The sequence below is a fragment of the Leucopleurus acutus genome, assembly GCF_964270905.1.
Source record: "Leucopleurus acutus genome assembly, chromosome: 18".
In the NCBI taxonomy this organism is placed as follows: Eukaryota; Metazoa; Chordata; class Mammalia; order Artiodactyla; family Delphinidae; genus Leucopleurus; species Leucopleurus acutus.
In genome coordinates this window covers 47,489,148-47,509,022 of record NC_139160.1, presented here as the reverse complement: position 1 = coordinate 47,509,022, position 19,875 = coordinate 47,489,148, and the positions used below count along the sequence as shown (strand labels likewise).

Here is a 19,875-nt window from a genome sequence, read left to right as displayed (position 1 = left end):
TCATGGGCCCAGCCGCTCCGCGGCATGTGGGATCTTCCCAGTCCAGAGCACGAACCCGTGTCCCCTGCATCGGCAGGCGGACTCTCAACCACTGTGCCACCAGGGAAGCCCACGACTGTCCTTTTAAAATCAGATGTTTTTTGATATTATATTTAAATTAAAGTGTAAAAATACTTGCCCATGCATATTGGGGATATTTTTAAGGTAGGAGAGAAGATGCATATGCTGGAGAGGAGTACAGAATGAGAACCCAGATGTGGTGAGGGAACTTTAAAGTCCCTCAACCAAATAAAACACCTTTAAAAAGGATAGCTAGTGTAGGCCTGTATGTCATAAAGCATTTTATGAACCTGAAGGTTGAAGCATGTCGAAGATAGTATACTTACTATCTATGGGCATATTTTCATTGCTTTGTATTTGGTTAATAAATATTTTGAAATATTTGATCCATGAGAGTCAGAAATGTCAGAAATACCTTCAATCATGGAACATAGCACAGTTCATGAGAAAGCACTTTTAAAGTCATTTTTTCCATAGAATTAGCTTCTTTAAATCGTATTTTAATGTTCTTGGTTTAGCATATATAATATAAATCCCTTTATACTGTAAGACAGATGTGCACCTAAGACACTAGAAGTTATGCTTTCGCAATTGTTTTGATCATTTATTTGAAATGGACCTTCTCTCCACATTACAGATTTCTATATTAGAGCCCCTCGTTGGGTGACATGGGCTGGCTGGTGTAGGTATGCTGATTCTTAGGACGCTCGGTCATATATGTGTGTGTAAATTATATGTGTCTGTACATATATGTGTGAGTGTTCTCAGACTCAGATTTAAATGTACTCATTCCTAGTACATCCCCTTTCCCTGAAATGTCTTTTCTTCCTCACTTTTCACGACTCAGCTTTGTTTCACCTTGCTGTGGGTTCCCTCAACTTCCTGCTGTACTTTATTCTTTTCACCAGACCTCATATGATGTTATTAGTTCTTCAACTTGATATAAGTTAGAGAATATGGACTTTAATTACAGTTACTTTCATTTTAAAGTGTGGGTATTAATTCAAGGTCATTAGAATAGCTACGCCTTGTACATGCATGTATTAACTAATATATATAATAACACCTAGTTCATGTTAAACGTATGGTAAACATTCAATAGATGGTATCTATTACTGTTATAATTATTTTACTTATTTATATTTGTCTCACCTTTGTTGTCTATGAGCTTCTTTAAATTAGGCATTGTGGCATGTAATTTGTAATGCTCTCAATTTCTGGCATATGGGCGATTCACAGATGAATTAATAACAGAATATATGTACCATGTAGTAAATGTCAGTGGGCCTTCATCAGTAAACTGCTTGGATTGTACTTGAGTTGAGGTCCAGTTTCAGTATTTTTCAGTTTTTCAAGTGGTCTTTTTCATCCTTCTGAACAAGAATCGACCTAATATATCATTTGTCATTCTCAGCAAAATAGTTATTTTGATATTTTGGTATTAATTAATTATGAGAGAAGCATAGGGTTATGTAATACATTTGACAGTCTACTAATTTGCTCATCATTGAGAAATACTTATTGATTATGTACTTGCCATGACAGCCAGCTATCTTTTATGGATCAGATTATGAACTACGTGGGGCAATGATTATGATGTCTGAATATGCACACTGGATTAATGAGTTCAGCTGGTCAAAACTATCGTTCAGTAAGGCAAGATTTTCGTTAAAAATATCAAATAAACCCTTTTGTTTCTGTATCATTATGTCAAAATGTCACTGAAACAAATCTACTTACTTCATTGATCCATCTTCAAATTCTATTTTAAAATCTGCCTGTGTTAAAACTTCTTTGCGCACAGTTACGTGAAGAGATTGAACATAAAAGTATCCTTAAAATACCTCAGGTCTGATGTTTTCTAATTCTTGTTAAATATTTCGAGATTGCAAATTTCATTTAAATGTCAACTGTAATTGTGTGCCGTTTGTTTTTCTACTCAGGTTTTACAGTTTGATGGAATGTTTTCCCCACGATTTAATAAATATTGTTTTATTTCACGTGAATTAATTCAAAACTGGATAAGAGCAACATATTTTAATCAACTATTGTTGTGATGGACTAGAAAATAAATTTACTCCGTACGCAAACAGTTTACTATGCCTTTGAGTGGGATTTATCTTGCTTAGCATTGGCAAGCTAAACATAGAAAGCAGTAATTAATAGGAAAGCCAAATATGTATACTGAATGAGGCACTTATTTATTTATATTTTAAATAAATTTATTTATTTATTTTTGGCTGCGTTGGGTCTTTGTTGCTGCGCGTGGGCTTTCTATAGTTGCGGCGAGTGGGGGCTGCTCTGTCTTGCGGTGTGCGGGCTTCTCATTGCGGCGGCTTCTCTTGTTGCGGAGCATGGGCTCTAAGTTCGCGGGCTTCAGTAGTTGTGGCTTGTGGGCTCAGTAGTTGTGGCTCGCAGGCTCTAGAGCACAGGCTTGGTAGTTGTGGTGCAGGGGCTTAGTTGCTCCGCGGCATGTGCGATCTTCCCGGACCAGGGCTCGAACCCATGTCCCCTGCATTGGCGGGCGGGTTCTCAACCACTGCGCCACCAGGGAAGCCCGAGGCATTTATTTTTCCTGACTATGTCATAGCTCTTTAGTGTATAAAATTTTAATTACCCAGTAATATATACACCCAGTTATGTCCAGATAACACCCATTGAAGTAAAGTAGTGAAGAAGTTCTTAGACTGTGTGAATTATGCATTTATAAGTGGTACCAAATGTGTGTTTACCATGATTTTATTTTCATTTGTTTTCAAAACTTGAAGTTTGCTTTTCTATATATAAATCACACAACCACATTATATTTAACACAACCACATTATATTTATAGAAAGTGCTGGGAAGTGAACTGGAGATTAATAAGTAGCTGGGTACCCTGTGACTCCTTTTCTCCTACCAGCCTCTTAAAAACCCCAAAGATTTTTAACGTCTTTGGCATGATGGTTTAAGACACATCCTGACAGAGAGGGTTGGGGAAGGATGTTAGGGTCCCCCACGTGGCGGTGCAGACTAGTGTGTGGCCAAGTTACTTTTGGCAGAACGTAGTGTTACATGCAGTAGCTTTCCATGCAAGTACAAATTGCACATGCTCATATTTGTGTTGCAATCTAAATCACATAAATTAGACATACGAAGACAAGATTTAATCATCTTGTCAGTCCTTTGCAATACAAATCAGATTTTTGACTACGCAGTCCCAGTAAAATGGCAATTACACTGGAAGACGAGCATAGCATACATTACTTTTCAAACCATTATATTGAGCACAATATGTGTAAAAGAAAGGCTTAATTCATTTGCTATGGTTGCTTTCTTTTAAGGGTTTATTTGTTCTCCGTCTGCGCAGAATGATGGGGTGTAACGGAAGCCGCAAACAGATTGAGAGAGTAATTTCCACGTCAGTGTGCTTTGGCTCCGCCTCCTCCCTCAGAGAATGGGCTGTTTATTCAGAGAACTCTGTTCTTTTTTTTTTTTTTTTGCGATACGCGGGCCTCTCACTGTTGTGGCCTCTCCCGTTGCGGAGCACAGGCTCCGGACGAGCAGGCTCAGCGGCCATGGCTCACGGGCCCAGCCGCTCCGCGGCATGTGGAATCTTCCCGGACCGGGGCACGAACCCGTGTCCCCTGCGTCGGCAGGCGGACTCTCAACCACTGCGCCACCAGGAAAGCCCGAGAACTCTGTTCTTAAATGATTGTGCAAAGCATACGTTACTCCACATGGGACCTTAGTTCTTAAAGTTTGCTCTTTCTGTATTGTCTGTTTTTCTTAATAGTGAAGAATTCCTGGGTGGAAACATAATTTCAGAGAAACGTAGAGCTGGAAATAGGGAAGAACCGTTTTGTAAATGGAGAATTTTCAAATGATTTGTATGTAACTAACAGAATTCCAAGGGGATTATTATGGGATATGGGTTATTAATGACCTTGAATTCCCTTTCTCCTCTTTCTGTTAGCTGTTACATCATTGAACTCTCTTAATGGGTGCATTATAGACACTGTACTGTGACACCCTAGAGTGGAGATCCTGTCGTCTTTGTATTCCCAGGATCTTCCTGTAAGAGACACACTCTCATGGTTGAAGGTGGTATCGAGGAAGTGGAAGTTGGGCCAGAGTAGGTCATTGCTGGTTCCTAGTTCTCAGGAAAATTTAAGTGGAAATAGGAGATTGGACACTTGATGATAAATGTAGCGAGTAGGGGCGGGACTGACATTTGCTGAGTAACTAGTATGTGCCAGGTAGTGTGGTAGCTACATTGTCTACATTCTCCTTTTCAGTGCACCCCACAAGGTTTTATGTTACCAGTTGAATAAATTCAGGAAAGGGAGTACATAAGGTGAAGCAACCTGCCCCAAGTTATATGACCCCAGATGTTAAAGCTGGTGTTCATTCTGTCTGGCGTTCATGCCTGGATCTTTTTCGTGACCATCAGTACCACCTTTCTGATGGGAGTGGAACATACCATTCATTCATGTGAGGTCCCAATTCTGGGCATAAAACCGTCCTTGGCGTTTCCATATCATCATTTGGATTGCCCGATGAGTAAAGGAGGGGGTGGACTTGGTGCCTGGGTTTTTGTCTCAAGGAAGGGAGGTAATGCTACAAAGTAGGTGTGTAATTATAAAATATGTCCAGGAAATAATCTACATTGAGGCTTTTTGTGCTTCTCTTTTTGCATTCATCAGATCTTTGCTATGATGTTCTTGTATTAATAAATTTAATACAAATTCGGTTCCTTTTTATCAGGATATGCTTTCTCTATGGATTCTGCCTACCCTAGTTGAAGTGATCTCTATTAAAAGTGTGAAAATTCCGAAGTGGGATACAAAGAAAAATTATCACTCTTTAATCTTTATTCACGAGTCATGAAAATTATATGTATTTCATATGTAGATGTTATTTAGATTATAGAGCCACATCTACTCAAAATGGAAAATAAAGAGCTATCCTTTTCTATTTATTGTGAGAGGCATATCTAAAATCACATATTCATACAGATGTAATTTCCTGACTACCTGTGGCCTATATTTAAAAATACCTGAACATTAGTTTGCTTCTCTACAGAGAATGATGTGTGTGCCATGGAAATCCGTGTGTCTTTTCTCAGCAGTAAGATGTCTCATGCTGTACAGGTTCAGAAGAGATACTGTAGGTGTCACCTGTCACCTAGCAACAAGCTTACTGCTTTGTGTCTTTAGTGTCTCTTTTCATTTTAAGTCAAAATAGTTATGAAAATGTAGCGCTTAGATTTGCATTTATCTCCTGAAATATTTAGATTAACCTTCAAACATTTTCAGTTCCCAAGATAACTCACCACGACAGATGAAACAGAGATAACTTTCAATAAAATAAGGCAACTTATATATCAGAAACCTTGGTACAGAGTAAGGCCAACACGGATCCTGTTATATAATATCTCAGACTGAAATGCACAGGCCTGCCAGTGAGTTCCCTAATCAGCTTTAAAAGTTGTGGTAACTGAATTGAATAGGTATATTACACATTTATTACTTGGCTTTTTTTTTTTTTTTAAATCAGCACTTGAAAACACAAGATCACAACTAATGAAGTAGTGATTTGTAAAGTTGAATCCAAAAGACGGAATTCCAAATGGGATTGCCATACCGGCATCAGGATTCAGTTATTTGAAACAGAGCAAACTAAATTACCTGTGGGCAGAGTGGTATACCCTGACTAGTTAGGTGTCTGTAAACACTTTTAAAATGTGTTTCTGTGTCTCTGCTTAAAGATACATAAAGGGATTATCAGAGGAACCAGCAACAAGTGTACTTATGGGTCCTGAAGTATTTTGAATGTGTTAAACACTAGCCTTTAAAGATTGAGAACATAATAGATCATTTAAGATGTGATGAAGAGCCTGTTACTAGAGGGTAATGTAATGCCTGTACTCCGAGGTAGTTATTCTGAAGTAACTCCCTATTCATTAAGGAGGATAGCATCCACTTTCATTCTGGCCAAGGTCATTTCTGTTATCCAGGATACTCTCTTTGAATTCTTATGGAAGCTGGCTGACCAACTGGAAATTTTAGGGAAGAAAACAAGAGTTAGAAAGTGAAGAATTTGGACAGTCATTCTCTATTGCTTATAGCTACTGAAGAGAGAAACAGGTGTAAGTAGAATTTCTCCAGACTATCCACTAAAAGAAAAACAAACCAGTATTTACCAGTGGTTCCAGGCAGCAATATTTTTGTTTAAAAGTAAATCTAGGGGCTTCCCTGGTGGCGCAGTGGTTGAGAGTCCACCTGCCGATGCAGGGGACGCGGGTTCGTGCCCCGGTCCGGGAAGGTCCCACATGCCGTGGAGCGGCTGGGCCCGTGAGCCATGGCCGCTGAGCCTGCGTGTCCGGAGCCTCTGCTCCGCAACGGGAGAGGCCACAACGGTGAGAGGCCCGCGTACCGCAAAAAAAAAAAAAAAAAAAAAAAAGTAAATCTAAAATTCTTTCTAAAATACAATACTTTATGCCTTTTGTTATTTCTCATGTTTTTCATATTGGAATAAGTGACTACTAGCTAACCCTTTGCTTTTCTTCACCTGACAATTGAGAATCATTTTTGGAGCCAGGAAAGTGAGGACCAAAACACGTGTGATGAGTTTTTTGATGAGGACAGTGCCCTTTAGAACTTCGGTATTTAGGGAAGATTTACTGGATAATTTCACAAACCTATTTGGCAGAGTTAAATAATCTTTTAATTAGGAAATTGATGATATAATAACTTATTGGAAATGTGCCAGTTTCCTATTTTATATCGTGGTTTGGTTTTGATGGGAATTTGGGGAACAACCCAAAGGTCCCTTAGCATGAATAAAATTGGAGCTTCATCTATTCTATCTTGTGGTCTTAATTTGGGGAAATTCTGTTGTTTTCCTGTTTAATATCTGTCCACTGATTAAAGAGTGATAATTCTTACGTGTGCTTACGTATATGTTAGTGCAGATTGCTGTATAGACATTACTTCAGTTAGAGTATATCGGGTAGGTAAAACAGGTATTATCCTTGCTTCTGTGGAGACGGAAGTTGGGCCTCAGAGAGGTTGATTGAGGTTTTTAAGGTCACAGAGCCAGTAGATGACAGAGGTGAAACTAGGGACAGGTCTTCTCAATCCTAAACTGTGTCTTCGTTTTCTGTGGGGTGGGTGCTACGGAGCAAAAGATGACCTTGAATGCTTTGAACAGCTTCAATTGAATGGAAAATTATAGGTAGTTACAGAGATATATACAAAGAGCCGTCCACTAACATTTGGGACTAACTCAGGGGTTTTTAAAAGGACCCCACCATTATCTGACTCGTTGCATAGGAAATTAACCTCTGATCGTCACTGTCAAATGGATCTTTTTTTTTTTTTTTTGTCAAATGGATCTTAAAATGCTCATGTGCTCAACTCACAGAACTACTTTCAGAACAAATACTATCATTAGGATACTTGGTACATCTCCAAATGCTGTAAAAATGTGTGATGTTGTGTTATGTATAATTCACAAAATTTAATGTTTATTGTGGTCTGTAGCTTAATTGCATCAAAAAAATACAAATTATATAATTAAGGCCCTAGTTACTTGGTTAAGAAATATCCACACAATTGATATAAAGGGGAGTTTATTTTTCTTTTGTTTTTATCATTAGCTTCTCTTATTCATTTGACAAACCTTTATTTTATCTCCTAAAGTTTGCTGGGCAATGGGCTGTGTATTGGACAATAGATGGTAATAGAACTAGGTTAGCAGGTACAGCTTCTTCTGGTGGGAATATAAATTGGTGTAGTCTGTATAAAAAGCTTCTTCTGGTGGGAATATAAATTGGTGTAATCTGTATAAAAAGCAATTTGGGTAATATATTTTGAAAGAGTGAAAAAAGTTCATATTATTATGATCCAGTAATTATTCTTATATAACTATATTCTAAGGCAACTAAAGGTGCAGACAGGGCAGCTAAGTACAGTGGTGTAGGATGTGGATGCTTGGCTGAGGGGTGAGTCATGGAAATCTACACTAGGCTTCCCTGGCCAGGCCTCAGCTCCTGATTAGAGTCTGTCTGTGTCTTCCCAGAGAGGACATCCTTTCTAGTTGTCCAAAGGCATCCTCCAGGCTAGCAGAGGTCCTTGTGTCCAAGGTTTACGTAGAAGGATGTGTGTTATCAGTAATAGTAAAAAATAATAAACTAGTAGACAAAAATGAGGGAGTAAATAATACTGTATCCCTACAATGGAGTATTATGAATTTAGGGAGAAGCATTAATAAGTTGAGTGTCATGTAAAAATTCTCATGGTTTATTAAAGTGTGAAAAAAAATTATAGAACCAGAATGTAAGATTGAAACCAGTTTTGAAGTACCTGGTACATTCTGCTGAGAAGTGGGAATTGATGGATTGAGATATATTTTGAAGAATAGAAAGGACAAGACATATTTTGATAAGAACATGGTGTTTTAGATGACTTTTTAGTTCTTTCAAGGGGTACCCTATTATGGTTTCATAATGTAAAATAGAAGAATTATCCTCTGAATTTCAAGAGAATATTTCACCACTGTCATATTAAAATATTGTATTTATGTTCCATTGCTTCTTAGTGGCATTTCTAGTAGTGGTGAAAGCTGTACTATATTTTAGGGGATGTGCTTTGAGTCATAAGAGACATATCTATATCAATATAGACATAGAGGGAGAGATGGAGGGAGGGAGGGAGGGAGGGAGGGAGGGAGAGTCATTGACTGACTGATCAATTGATGGGGTTAAAACTGGAATAAAATGAAAGACCACTTCATCTTACAGGCCAAGCCCATGGAACATGTACATTCTGGTACATTTCCTTTAAGGCTTTATGAGTGAGTGAACTGTTTTTTCTGTTCAAATGTATGGAAACACACACACAAAGGAGACCTGGCTGGATACTGCCTGTGTAGACATTGGCACAGAATGGGTGCTGCTAAGAGCTCCAAGGCGTGTCCCCTCTTGAATGTAATTCCAAATGAAAAAAAAAAAAAAGTCAACTGTGCCTAATAAGCTGGCTTAACTGAATGCCAAAGAAAATTTGCCTCATGAAATGGAAATTCTGAAGCAAGTTACATAATACTGAGAGAGAATAAATAGGAGGACTTTTAAGATCTATCCAAATGGGGCAAATGGTGTATTGTAATCAGAACTCTCCAATACAGCAATATTTAATTCTATTTGGTGAGATCCAAATGGTGTTGGGGATTTGGAAGCTTTCAGAAATCACATAAATATTTACTTGGTATTTGTTTAATTTTTGAGTGACATATCTTAGATCAGTTTTTAAAAAGTTACTTGGGTATTGGATAACATGGAGCCACCCAAAAGTCTTCATGTTAGTTGTTCTGCACATTTGTATCAGCTATAAAGAGGGAGAACAGCATTCCTTTAACAATCTCTTAGTTGCTAAGAATAATAGAGCCAACTGCTCCAGCCGGAACATTTGTGACTTCTCTTTCTTACATTAAATTTACTTCTAAAGCAGTTTCTGCCGTTTTCTCCCCAGCCTTCTCTCCCTGTTGCATGCCTTTCTTTTTCTCCCCTCCTTCCCTTATCTTTATACAGATTTTCATATCTTGTGCCCAGGATCTGTCATAGCGTCATAGCTGGAGTTTCTGCCTCTGTTTCTTCGTTTCTCCATTTTGCCCTTTACATGGCTGCTAAAGAGGAAGCAAAAACCAAAACTGTTCATCAGCTATTTTATTGTGTCACTCCACTAATCAAGAGCTTCAAAAATTGCAGAATTAAGGTTTTCTTTTTCTTTCCTCCAGTGGAAGAATGTTACCAACACGTGGAACTTTTTTCTCATTTTTTAAAATTGAAGTATAGTTGACGTACGATATTATATAAGTTACAGGTGTAGGATATAGTGATTCACAATTTTTTAAAGGTTACAATCCATTTATAGTTATAACATATTGGCTATTTTCCCTGCGTTCTACAACATATCCTTGTAGCTTATTGTATACATAATAGTTTGTACCTCTTACTCCCCTACTCCTACATTGCCTCTCCCTACTTCCCTCTCCCCACTGGTAACCACTAGTTTGTTCTCTTTATCTGCGAGTCTGCTTCTTTTTTGTTATCTTCACTAGGTTGTTGTATTATTTAGATTCCACATGTAAGTGATATCATACAGTCTTTCTCTGTCTGATTTATTTCACTTAGCATAATAGCCTCCAAGTCCATCTATGTTGTTACAAATGAAAAAATTCCATTCTTTATGGCTGAGTAGTATTCCATTGTGTATGTATAGCACATCTTCTTTATCCATTCATCTGTTGTTGGACACTTAGGTTGCTTCCATATCTTAGCAATTGTAAATAATACTGCTATGAACATTGGGGTTAGCGTATCTTTTTGAATTAGTGTTTTTCTTTTTTTTTCAGATATATATCCAGGAGTGGAATTACTGGGTCATATGGTAGTTCTATTTTTAGTTCTTTGGGGAACCTCCATGCTGTTTTCTGCAGTGGCTGCACCAATTTACATTCCCACCAACAGTGTATGAGGGTTCCCTTTTCTCCACATCCTTGCCAACATTTGTTATTTGTGTTCTTTTTGGTGATAGTCATTCTGACAGGTGTGAGGTGATATTTCATTGTGGTTTTGATTTGCATTTCCCTGGTGATTAGCGATGTTGAGCATCTTTTCATGTGCCTGTTGGCCATCTGCATGTCCTCTTAGGAAAAATGTCTATTCAGATCTTCTGCCCATTTTTTAATTGGGTTATTTTTTGATGTTGAGTTGTATGAGCTGTTTATATATTTTGGATATTAACCCCTTATTGGTTCTAATTATTTGGTTTTTTTGTGTGTGCTTTTCTTGCAGGATCAATGTGACTCTGGAAACAAATGGATGAATGAATATCCATATGAAGAGGAAAACAATAAAGGTTGGTTAGTCAAACTGTACAATTGCAGTGGCAGTCCTATTTTGAACATTAATTCTGGGCAGTTATTCTCATTAGAGCCCTTCTTTGTCTGACTGTGAGACAGAGGTCAATGGTTAGAGACATTCATCTATCTATAAAGTGTAATTTTTTTTTTTTTTTTTTGCGGTACGCGGGCCTCTCACTGCCGTGGCCTCTCCCGCTGCAGAGCGCAGGCTCCGGACGCGCAGGCTCAGCGGCCATGGCTCACAGGCCCAGCCGCTCCACGGCATGTGGGATCTTCCTGGACCGGGGCACGAAGCCGTGTCCCCTGCATCGGCAGGCGGACTCTCAACCACTGCACCACCGGGGAAGCCCTAATTTTTGTTTTTAAACCCTTAAATATATAAAACAAATTATAAAGAGGCAGCCCTTCTTTGTGCAAGTCTAGCTGTTGTCAGTTTCGGGAACTGAAGCTGGTTTAAGAATCAACTTTCAGATGATAATTAAAAAATGGAAAACCACTTGATACAACTGATCACTGGGACAAAAAAGAAAAGCCAGATTTTGTTTAATATATATCAATTCCTGCCACAAGCCTAAGCCTAATCCTAGTGCTCTGTGGCATATGATTGCTGTCAATGCTGTCCTCTTTGCAGCTGCAGTCTTGGCTTTCATCAAGGGCATGGGATGATTATGAAAGGCTTTTAACTTTGTTTTTTCACAGACAAATACTGGTGTAAATTAGAGGGTAAAAAAATCCTGGGAATTTCAACAGTAATCAAGTGCTGGCTATCACTTTGTAGTATTTATTTGAACTTTTTGTGTACTTCATACTGGTCATAATATAAACATCATACATTAATACTAAGAAAATGACAATATGTTAAACCATTTCTATTTCATAAAGTCTAGTACAGAGGCATGTGCCTCATAACTGTTTATATAGCTGCACAACACATACAGTTTCATATTTTCCTTTCCCCATTGCTCCTGCTACCTTCAAATAAATGTACATCATGTCTTTTTCTGCCAGCCCACCTTCACAGATACTTACAAATGATTTTCCAGATTATATCTTTCACTTGAAATTGCCTTCTTCCAATTCAGCATCCATTCATGATAAAAAGTCTTAAAAAGTTAGGCCTAGAAGGAACATATCTCAACATAATAAAGGCCATATGTGACAAGCCCACAGCTAATATACTCAATGGTGGAAGTACAAAAGCTTTTCCTCTAAGATTGAGAACAAGACAAGAGTGTCCGCTCTCACCACTTCTATTCAACATAATACTGGAAGTCCTAGCTAGAGCAATCATGTAAGAAAAAGAAAAAAGTTATCAGAATTGCAGAGGAAGATGTAAAATTGTCTTTATTTGCAGATGGCATGATTTTATATATAGAAAATTTTAAAGACTCAACCAAAAAAACTGATAGATATGATTAATGAATTCAGTAAAGTTGCAAGATACAAAATCAACATAACAAAAATCAGTAGCGTTTCTATACGCTAACAGCAAAGTTTCTGAAAAAGGAATAAATTGATTCAATTTACAATAGCATCAAACACAGTAAGGTACTTAGGAATAAATTTAAGGAGATGAAAAAGAATACATTTTAGGAGATCTCTATGCTGAAAACTACGGGACATTGATGAAAGAAATTGAAGAAAACACAAATAAATGGAGAGGTACCTCATGTTCATGGATTGGAAGAATTAATATTGTTAAAATGTTAATATGACTGAAAGCCATCTATAGATTCAGTGCAATCCATATCAGGATTCCAATTATGTATTTTACAGAAGTAGGAAAAAACATTTCTAAAATTTATATGGAACCACAAACAACCTTGAATAGCCAAAGAAATCCTGAGAAACAAAAAATGGGAGATGTCACATCACACTTTCTGATTTCAAGCTGTACTATAAAGTTATAGTCATCAAAACAGTATGGTACTGGTAGGAAAAAAAACAACAAATAGACCAATGAAACAGAATCGAGAGCCCAGAAGTAAACCCAAACATATATGGTCAACTAATATTTGACAAGGGAGCCAAGAATACTCACTGGAGAAAAGGCAGTCTCTTCAGTAAATCGTACCGGGATAATTGGATATACATGTATGAAAGAATGAAATTGGACCCATATCTTACACCACTTACAAAACTTAAGTCAACATAGATTAAAGACTTAAATGTAGGACCTGATACCATGAAACTACTACAAGAAAGTACAGGAACAAAGCTTCTTGACATAGGTCTTGGTAATGATGTTTTGGATATGACACCTAAAGTACAAGCAACAAAATAAAAAATAAACAAGTGGGACTACATCAAGCTAAAAAGTTTCTTCACAGCAAAGGAAACCATCAACAAAATGAAAAGACAACCTACAGAATGGGAAAAAAATATTTGCAAACTGTGTATCTGATAAGGGGTTAATATCCCCGAATAGAGGGTGCTCGTACTACTCAATAGCAAAACCCCCCAAATAACTGAATAAAATAATGGTCCTAAGTCTGAATAGACATTTCTCCAAAGAAGATATCTGAAAGGCCAGGAACATAAAAAGATGCTCAATATCACTAGTCATCAGAGAAATGACATATCACCTCACACTTTTTAGAGTGGCCACAATTAAAAAGATAAGAGATAATGCTGACATGGATGTGGAGAAAAGGGAATCCTTGTGCACTGGTTGGTGGGATTGTAAATTGGTGCAGCCACTATGGAAAACATCATGGAAGATCCTCAAAAAATTACAAACAGAACTACCATATGATCCAGCAGTTCCACTTCTGGGAGTATATCCAAAGGTAATGAAAACACTAACTTGAAGAGATACCTGTACCCCCATGATCATTGCAGCATTATTTATAGTAGACAAGACATGGAAACAACCTGTCTGTCAACAGATGAAAAGATAAATAAGATGTGGTATATATACACAGTGGGGTATTATTCAGTCATAAAAAGTGAGGAACTCGTACCATTTGTGACAACGTGGATGGACCTTGAAGGCATTATACTAAGTGAAATAAAGACAAAGGCAAATACTGTATGATTTTACATGTATGTGGCATCTTAAAAAAAAAAAAAAAAGCCTTCCTTTTTTCCTTGCTAAAATTTCTCCTTTGTTGTATTTGTTTCTGGAAAGTTTTTAGCCCTCTAGAGGGAGTTTTGATTCAGAGATGATATAAGGTAGATTTCTGGGTAATGTTCTTTTTTATGATCTCAGGATTACCTATATGGGTACATTTACTTTGTGAGAATTAATTGTACTGTGTACTTATTTGTATATGGATTAGTGGTGTGCTAGTAAACTGGCTCTAGGGCATGGGGTGGGGAGGCCTGATCTGTAATATTTGTCAATTCCCATGGTGTAAATATTCCCACTACGGCTGGTTTCAATGGTTTAACAAAGAGCTTGCAAGATTCCTTAAAATTTAACAGTTGGCTCTCATGAGCTGGAGATGAGCTAGCTCCAGCAAACCATTGATAATTTCATGTATAATGTAACGTTAAACAATTTTCTATACTCCTTAAGACAAATAGGGCAAATGTAGTAAATTCAAATTTTCCTGACTCATCGCTGCGTAAACATGGAAACCTTCACTCATTATCATGCAGAAAGTACTTATCCCTTTTCTTATGTATGATGTTGATTTTATATTTATGTTTTCATTTGCAATTAAATTTTTATGTTTGAATGGATCAGTGTCAGCTTTGTAAGTTTATACATTTTGACAGTGTCATTGCTCTGTAACTAATTTTATGACAACTGAAGATTATCGCAAAGAGAATCTTTGTGTTAATACTTACCCTGAGGGTAGACTGAAAATATTATCTTGATTAAGTATAATATATTATGTGTGATTCATTCTAAATGATCGTGCCTCATAGCTCATAATTCATGAGTTCAGAAGTCTTTATAGAGGAAGGAGCAGTGAGTATTTAATTAAACACTTAATGTGTTTGTCCCAATGAATTATGTTTTTCTTCTTGCTGTTCCTTATATTTCTCAATCTGTGTTTTCAGTTATAGATGCCTTAGAACAAAGAGTACATTGATGCTTGTTTTTAAACCTGCTTGAATCAGGTGTTGTTAGTTTTAGTAAGGTCTGATTCAGAGAGAAAATTGCAGTTTGGAAATTTATCTCTTCTCTATATATTTCATGTATATTCCCAAGGTCAGTTTTAAGATGACGTTTTTAAAATGTCAGCAGTGGATGCAACATTGCCAATGTCTACATAATTGAAAAGGGATTTGAATATGGCTCTTAAAACTATTTTGTACATTTCCAGTTTGCCAGCGGTGATAAAATCTTGCCAAGAGCCACAGAATATCATGCTATGCCTTCCTGCTTATGCTCTAATATTTAAACAGCCTAAATAGCATTTGTAAAATTTATTTTGTGGCCATATCAATAGTCTTATTTTCAGGTGCTGTCTTCATCTCCTCTTTCAACCAGTCAATCAATCAGTTAATCAATAATATAGAAATATATTTATATCAAAATATGTGTGTGTGTATATATTCACATTAAGTTCTTTACTCAGTTTTTAAGTTCTTTCTTTTACTCCATTTCATTGCACTTGAATTTGTCGCTTTACCATTTGCCATTAGATAACATAAAATAAATTCTAAAAAGATTCCAGTTATCCATTATTTTCTATTCACATATATCGGCATAAAACCTTGTCTATGTGCTCTTTAACATATTTTAGCAGTTGCTCTCATTGTGAATGTTTGTGGACCTGACTCCACAAACCTGGCTTTGCTCCATTGTTTTCCATCCATTTCAGTATGTTTCCCAAGTGCTCTCAACAGCTGGTTTAGAGCAGGTGTCCAAAACATATGCATGCATATACATTAGTCCAGCTTATCAGAGTTCATGTTCAAACTTTTGCTCTGTGACTACTTCTGATGAACAGCTGCTTAAACCATTCAGCGTTAACAGTGGGTAAGTTTTCCTCTTTTGGATTTGGAAAGCAAGAGGATGATAGCAGGCCTTTCTGGGAAAGCTTTAATTCCCTACAGAAAAAAAGTTTGCTTCATAGCGATGGGCATATATAGGGTGGTTACTTTAAATTTCTTTTCCATGAACTTTCAAGGCTCTTTCTTCACTCAAGGTAGAAAGATTGTAATAGCAACAATCCAGCCTTTCTTCCATTTTGAGCTAAGTAGGCATAGTTGTTGAGAAAGCTCCAGTTGATGTAAGTGAAATATATTGTCAGCGCTAGGCCACTGTACATTTATGTAGAATAGCTGCCTGGGCAGTAAACATGGAATCACAAAAAGTCAAGTCTTTGCTCTGCAATTCTCTGCCTGTATGATCTTGGACCAGTGACTTCTTGCTGAATTTTAATTTTCTCAAGTGCCAAGTGGAACTAATAACACCTGTCCTACCTATTTCAAGAGTTGTTATGGGGTGAAAGAAAATATGACATATTTATGAAAGTAATTCAGAGCTGTAGAGTTCTAAAAGTGTGCGTCGCGCTTGCTACTATTATTTATGCAGCATAAGACAGAGATTCATGACTTTGTTGTATGACGTCACATCACAAAGTCAAGTATCTTCAGAATTGGAAGTGCCCACAAAGGTCATTGACTCTAATCTGTGCTTGGTACATGGCTGTCTTTCCATAAGAGTTGGTTGGTTACCTCAGCGCTATATCTTGAGTACTGCTTGGAATTTCCTACTGCATGTGGCAGTTCATCCTGTTTCCAGGCATATCTAGTTATATTAAAAGTTATTCCTTTTATTGAGCCTAATCAGTAGATGTGATAATGATCCAAACTAGTAGGTGTAGAGCATATTTATTAAAATATAGTCCTGCGTGAGGTCATTCTTCGGTGAAGTCCCGTCACCCTTGGGTGTCTGATTTCTTAGACCTGGGATACGAGAACAAAATGATATACAGGGATTTGAGAAAGATTATGCAGTTATTGAAGTAGAATAATGGCTTTATTCTTTGAAAAGATGATGTATTGCTCATTTTAAAACACTAAAGCATGCAAAGTCCCATCACCTCCCTGTCTCGCACCTATTAGTATTTGGTGAGCATTTTTTGCAGCATCTCTGTGTACGTATATACAAGTAAAGAGAGATGGTTTTACAAAAATAGGATCATATTTATACTTTGTATTTCTAATATAGAGTTATTTTTGTTTGCTTCTGATGTAATGGAAGAAATAGAAGCTGAGTTTAAACCAAAGGAATTTATTATTTTCAAGTTAACGTCCTTTCACCAAAGTGATGCTATCATTTGAGAGTTAAGAGAAAAAGAAAATAAAAAACTTTGAGTTCTGATAATTCTGTGGGTTTTTTTAACGACTGAATTTAACTTCAAACAACATCTTTTGACTTGTTGCTATGAAAGATGGGTAAATTAATGACATTTCTAACTCTTTTCCCTCTTCTTGTTTTACTGTCTTCTTAAAACTTAGGTTTATTAACATTTATTTTCTGATTGTTAACTGTAATTATCAAAGCCAATTAGTATTGATTCTTATTTTTCTCAGAAATATGGAAACACTACTTTACTGTCATCTGGTATTTGGTGTCACTGTGAAGGCTGAAGCAAACTGGTCTTTGCACTTGTTCTTGTCTTGCTTTTTGTTCAGATGTCCATGGACTATTTTTAGTAAGCTAGAAGTTCAGTAACTTCATCAGTTTTGCTTCTTGGTTTTTATCATTCTGTGTCAGTTTTTCTTGGATCCTCCCATTCAGCTCTGAGAAGTAGACTCTGTTTTTATGTCTTCAGATTTAAGTATTATATTTAAGGTGTCTTTTCTATTTGTTCTCTTGTTTAGTAACCCTGAAGATAGGTATAATGTTTCTCCTTGGCGTTTTGTATCTGTGGTCTTCACCTTTAACGTTTTTATTTCACTTAACTGTGCTTTCCCAGTCAACATTTTTTCTTACTATCTTTTCAGTCAAATTCTTTGTTACTTTTTAGTTCCTGGAGTTAATTATCATCTCTGTAGTATTTCGTAACTCTGTCTACTTACTTTCATCTATTTCACATGTCCTGTATTTTATCATTTGAGCCCTGTACTTTCCTGAATATTATTTTCTTTTAAAGCAAGACCCTTTTGTTTGAACCATTATTATTTTTGAGCCTGTGAAGTGGTGCTATTTATCCAAATTCATCATCTGTTTCCTTGGGTAATTCTTCCTGCGGTGTTTGTTCTTCACTGGCCTCTTGCTTACATTTCTCTCCGGCTTTTAATATTTGCTGCTTTCATGCACAGTTCCCTTGTGGCCTCTCTCTGGTTTTTACCTATCTTTGAATGGGGCCGGTAGTTTCCAGTATGGCAGGTAGTATTGTGGACGGGGCACCAACAGTTTTGGGCATGTGCTAGATGAGTCCAAATCTTTGTCTTGCGTTTCTTGTTTCAGATACTCTAAATAAAGGTGTTACTTCCAGAGTCCTCCCTCAATTGCCCTTGTACAGCAGAGCCTCTGGAGACAAAGGCTCCTGTACTTCTGGCACTTCAGTGACCCCCTGGATGATGGAGCTAGACTCTAGAAAATGCTGCATCTGTGTGGTTGCTCTCTTAGCACCACTTTCTCTGCTTTCACTGGATAGGCCTTTCATCGCTGTGATCTTCACTTTTAGGAAATTGCTCCAGGTCTGAGGAGGTATGTATCCGTTCCCCGAGGACTCCGAGATTTCACAGTCTTTGATGAGTATGTTTTGATTGGCAGTCTGAGTTTCTGACTGTTTTTACTTTCACTTAAGATGGAGTTTTTCTCTGTTTGTTTGTTTGTTTGTTTTTTCTAAATTGGCTTTAAAAGTTTTCAGTGAGTTTTAAAGGAAGGGTATAAAAATGCCTTAACATCACCGTTTCTAATAGGTAGTATTTTAGGTACATTAAAGGGACCCATGGAGACTGTTGAACCTGCTGACGTGTTTAAGAGCTGGCTCTATATGCAGGCCTCCTGGCTTTCAATCCCGGCTCTGCCAGGGCTTCACCTGCTTCTGTAGCTCATTGTCACACCAGTGCTATGTGGATGACGATGATGATGATAGTAGTGTCTCGTCCATACAGTTGTCCTGAAAGTTAAGTGAGTAAAATGCTAAAGCGTTCACATATTGTCTGGTAGTTACTGAGTGCTCGTTAAAATAGCCATTTCATCATTTTAAGTCACGTTAATTATGTTCATTTGGCTTTAGGAAAATTTGCTGTTCAGGCCAGTAATTGTATCTATATTGTTTCCTTGGACTGAGAATACTGCTGGAACATACCTGCATACCAGGGGGTACCGGGTCTCTGACTTAATATGTCAGCTTCCAGTTTCAGGATCTGACTGGGGACTTCTAACTTGTTGCTCTGTATTGATAAGAAATAGATACCTCTGGCTTTCTCTCGGAGGAAATAAAATCCTTGCACTCACTGGATATGTTCCAGTGGTTGGTACACATGCTATTCATTTCCCTCACAGAATGTTGACAGCTTATTTTGTTGTAGGCAGGGTTCTCCAGAGAAACAGAACTAATAGGATATATATATATATATATATATATATATATATATATATATATATATATATATATATATGCATGCATACACACATATATACGTGTGTGTATATATACATATATATATATAATATATGTAATTTATTGTAAAAATTGGCTCATGTGATTATGGAGACTGAGAAGTCCCGTGATCTGCCATCTGTAAGCTGGAGACCTGGGAAATCCAGTGGTGTAGATCCAGTTCAAGTCCAAAGGCCTGAGAACCAGGGGAGCCGGTGGTGTGAATCCAAGGCCAGGAGAAGTCCAGTGTCCCAGCTTAAGCAGGTGAGAAAGGATTAATCCTCCCTTTCTCCACTTTTGGTTCTATTCAGACCCTCAACAGATTTGACGATGGTCTCCCACACTGAGGAGGGCCATCTGCTTTACTGAGTCCACTGATTCAAATGCC

General features: G+C 37.3%; 1 protein-coding gene across 6 annotated transcripts in view; it reads left to right on the top strand.

Annotated features, from left to right (window-relative positions):
- KLF12 (KLF transcription factor 12) overlaps window positions 1-19,875 on the top strand; it is a 450,478-nt gene that overhangs the window by 133,305 nt on the left and 297,298 nt on the right. For all 6 annotated transcript variants that reach the window (XM_082859606.1, XM_082859602.1, XM_082859605.1 and 3 more), the window contains exon 2: window positions 10,898-10,961. In XM_082859606.1, the coding sequence (XP_082715732.1) occupies window positions 10,929-10,961 (33 nt within the window). In that variant the 5' untranslated portion in view covers window positions 10,898-10,928. The remainder of the gene's footprint in view (window positions 1-10,897; window positions 10,962-19,875) is intronic.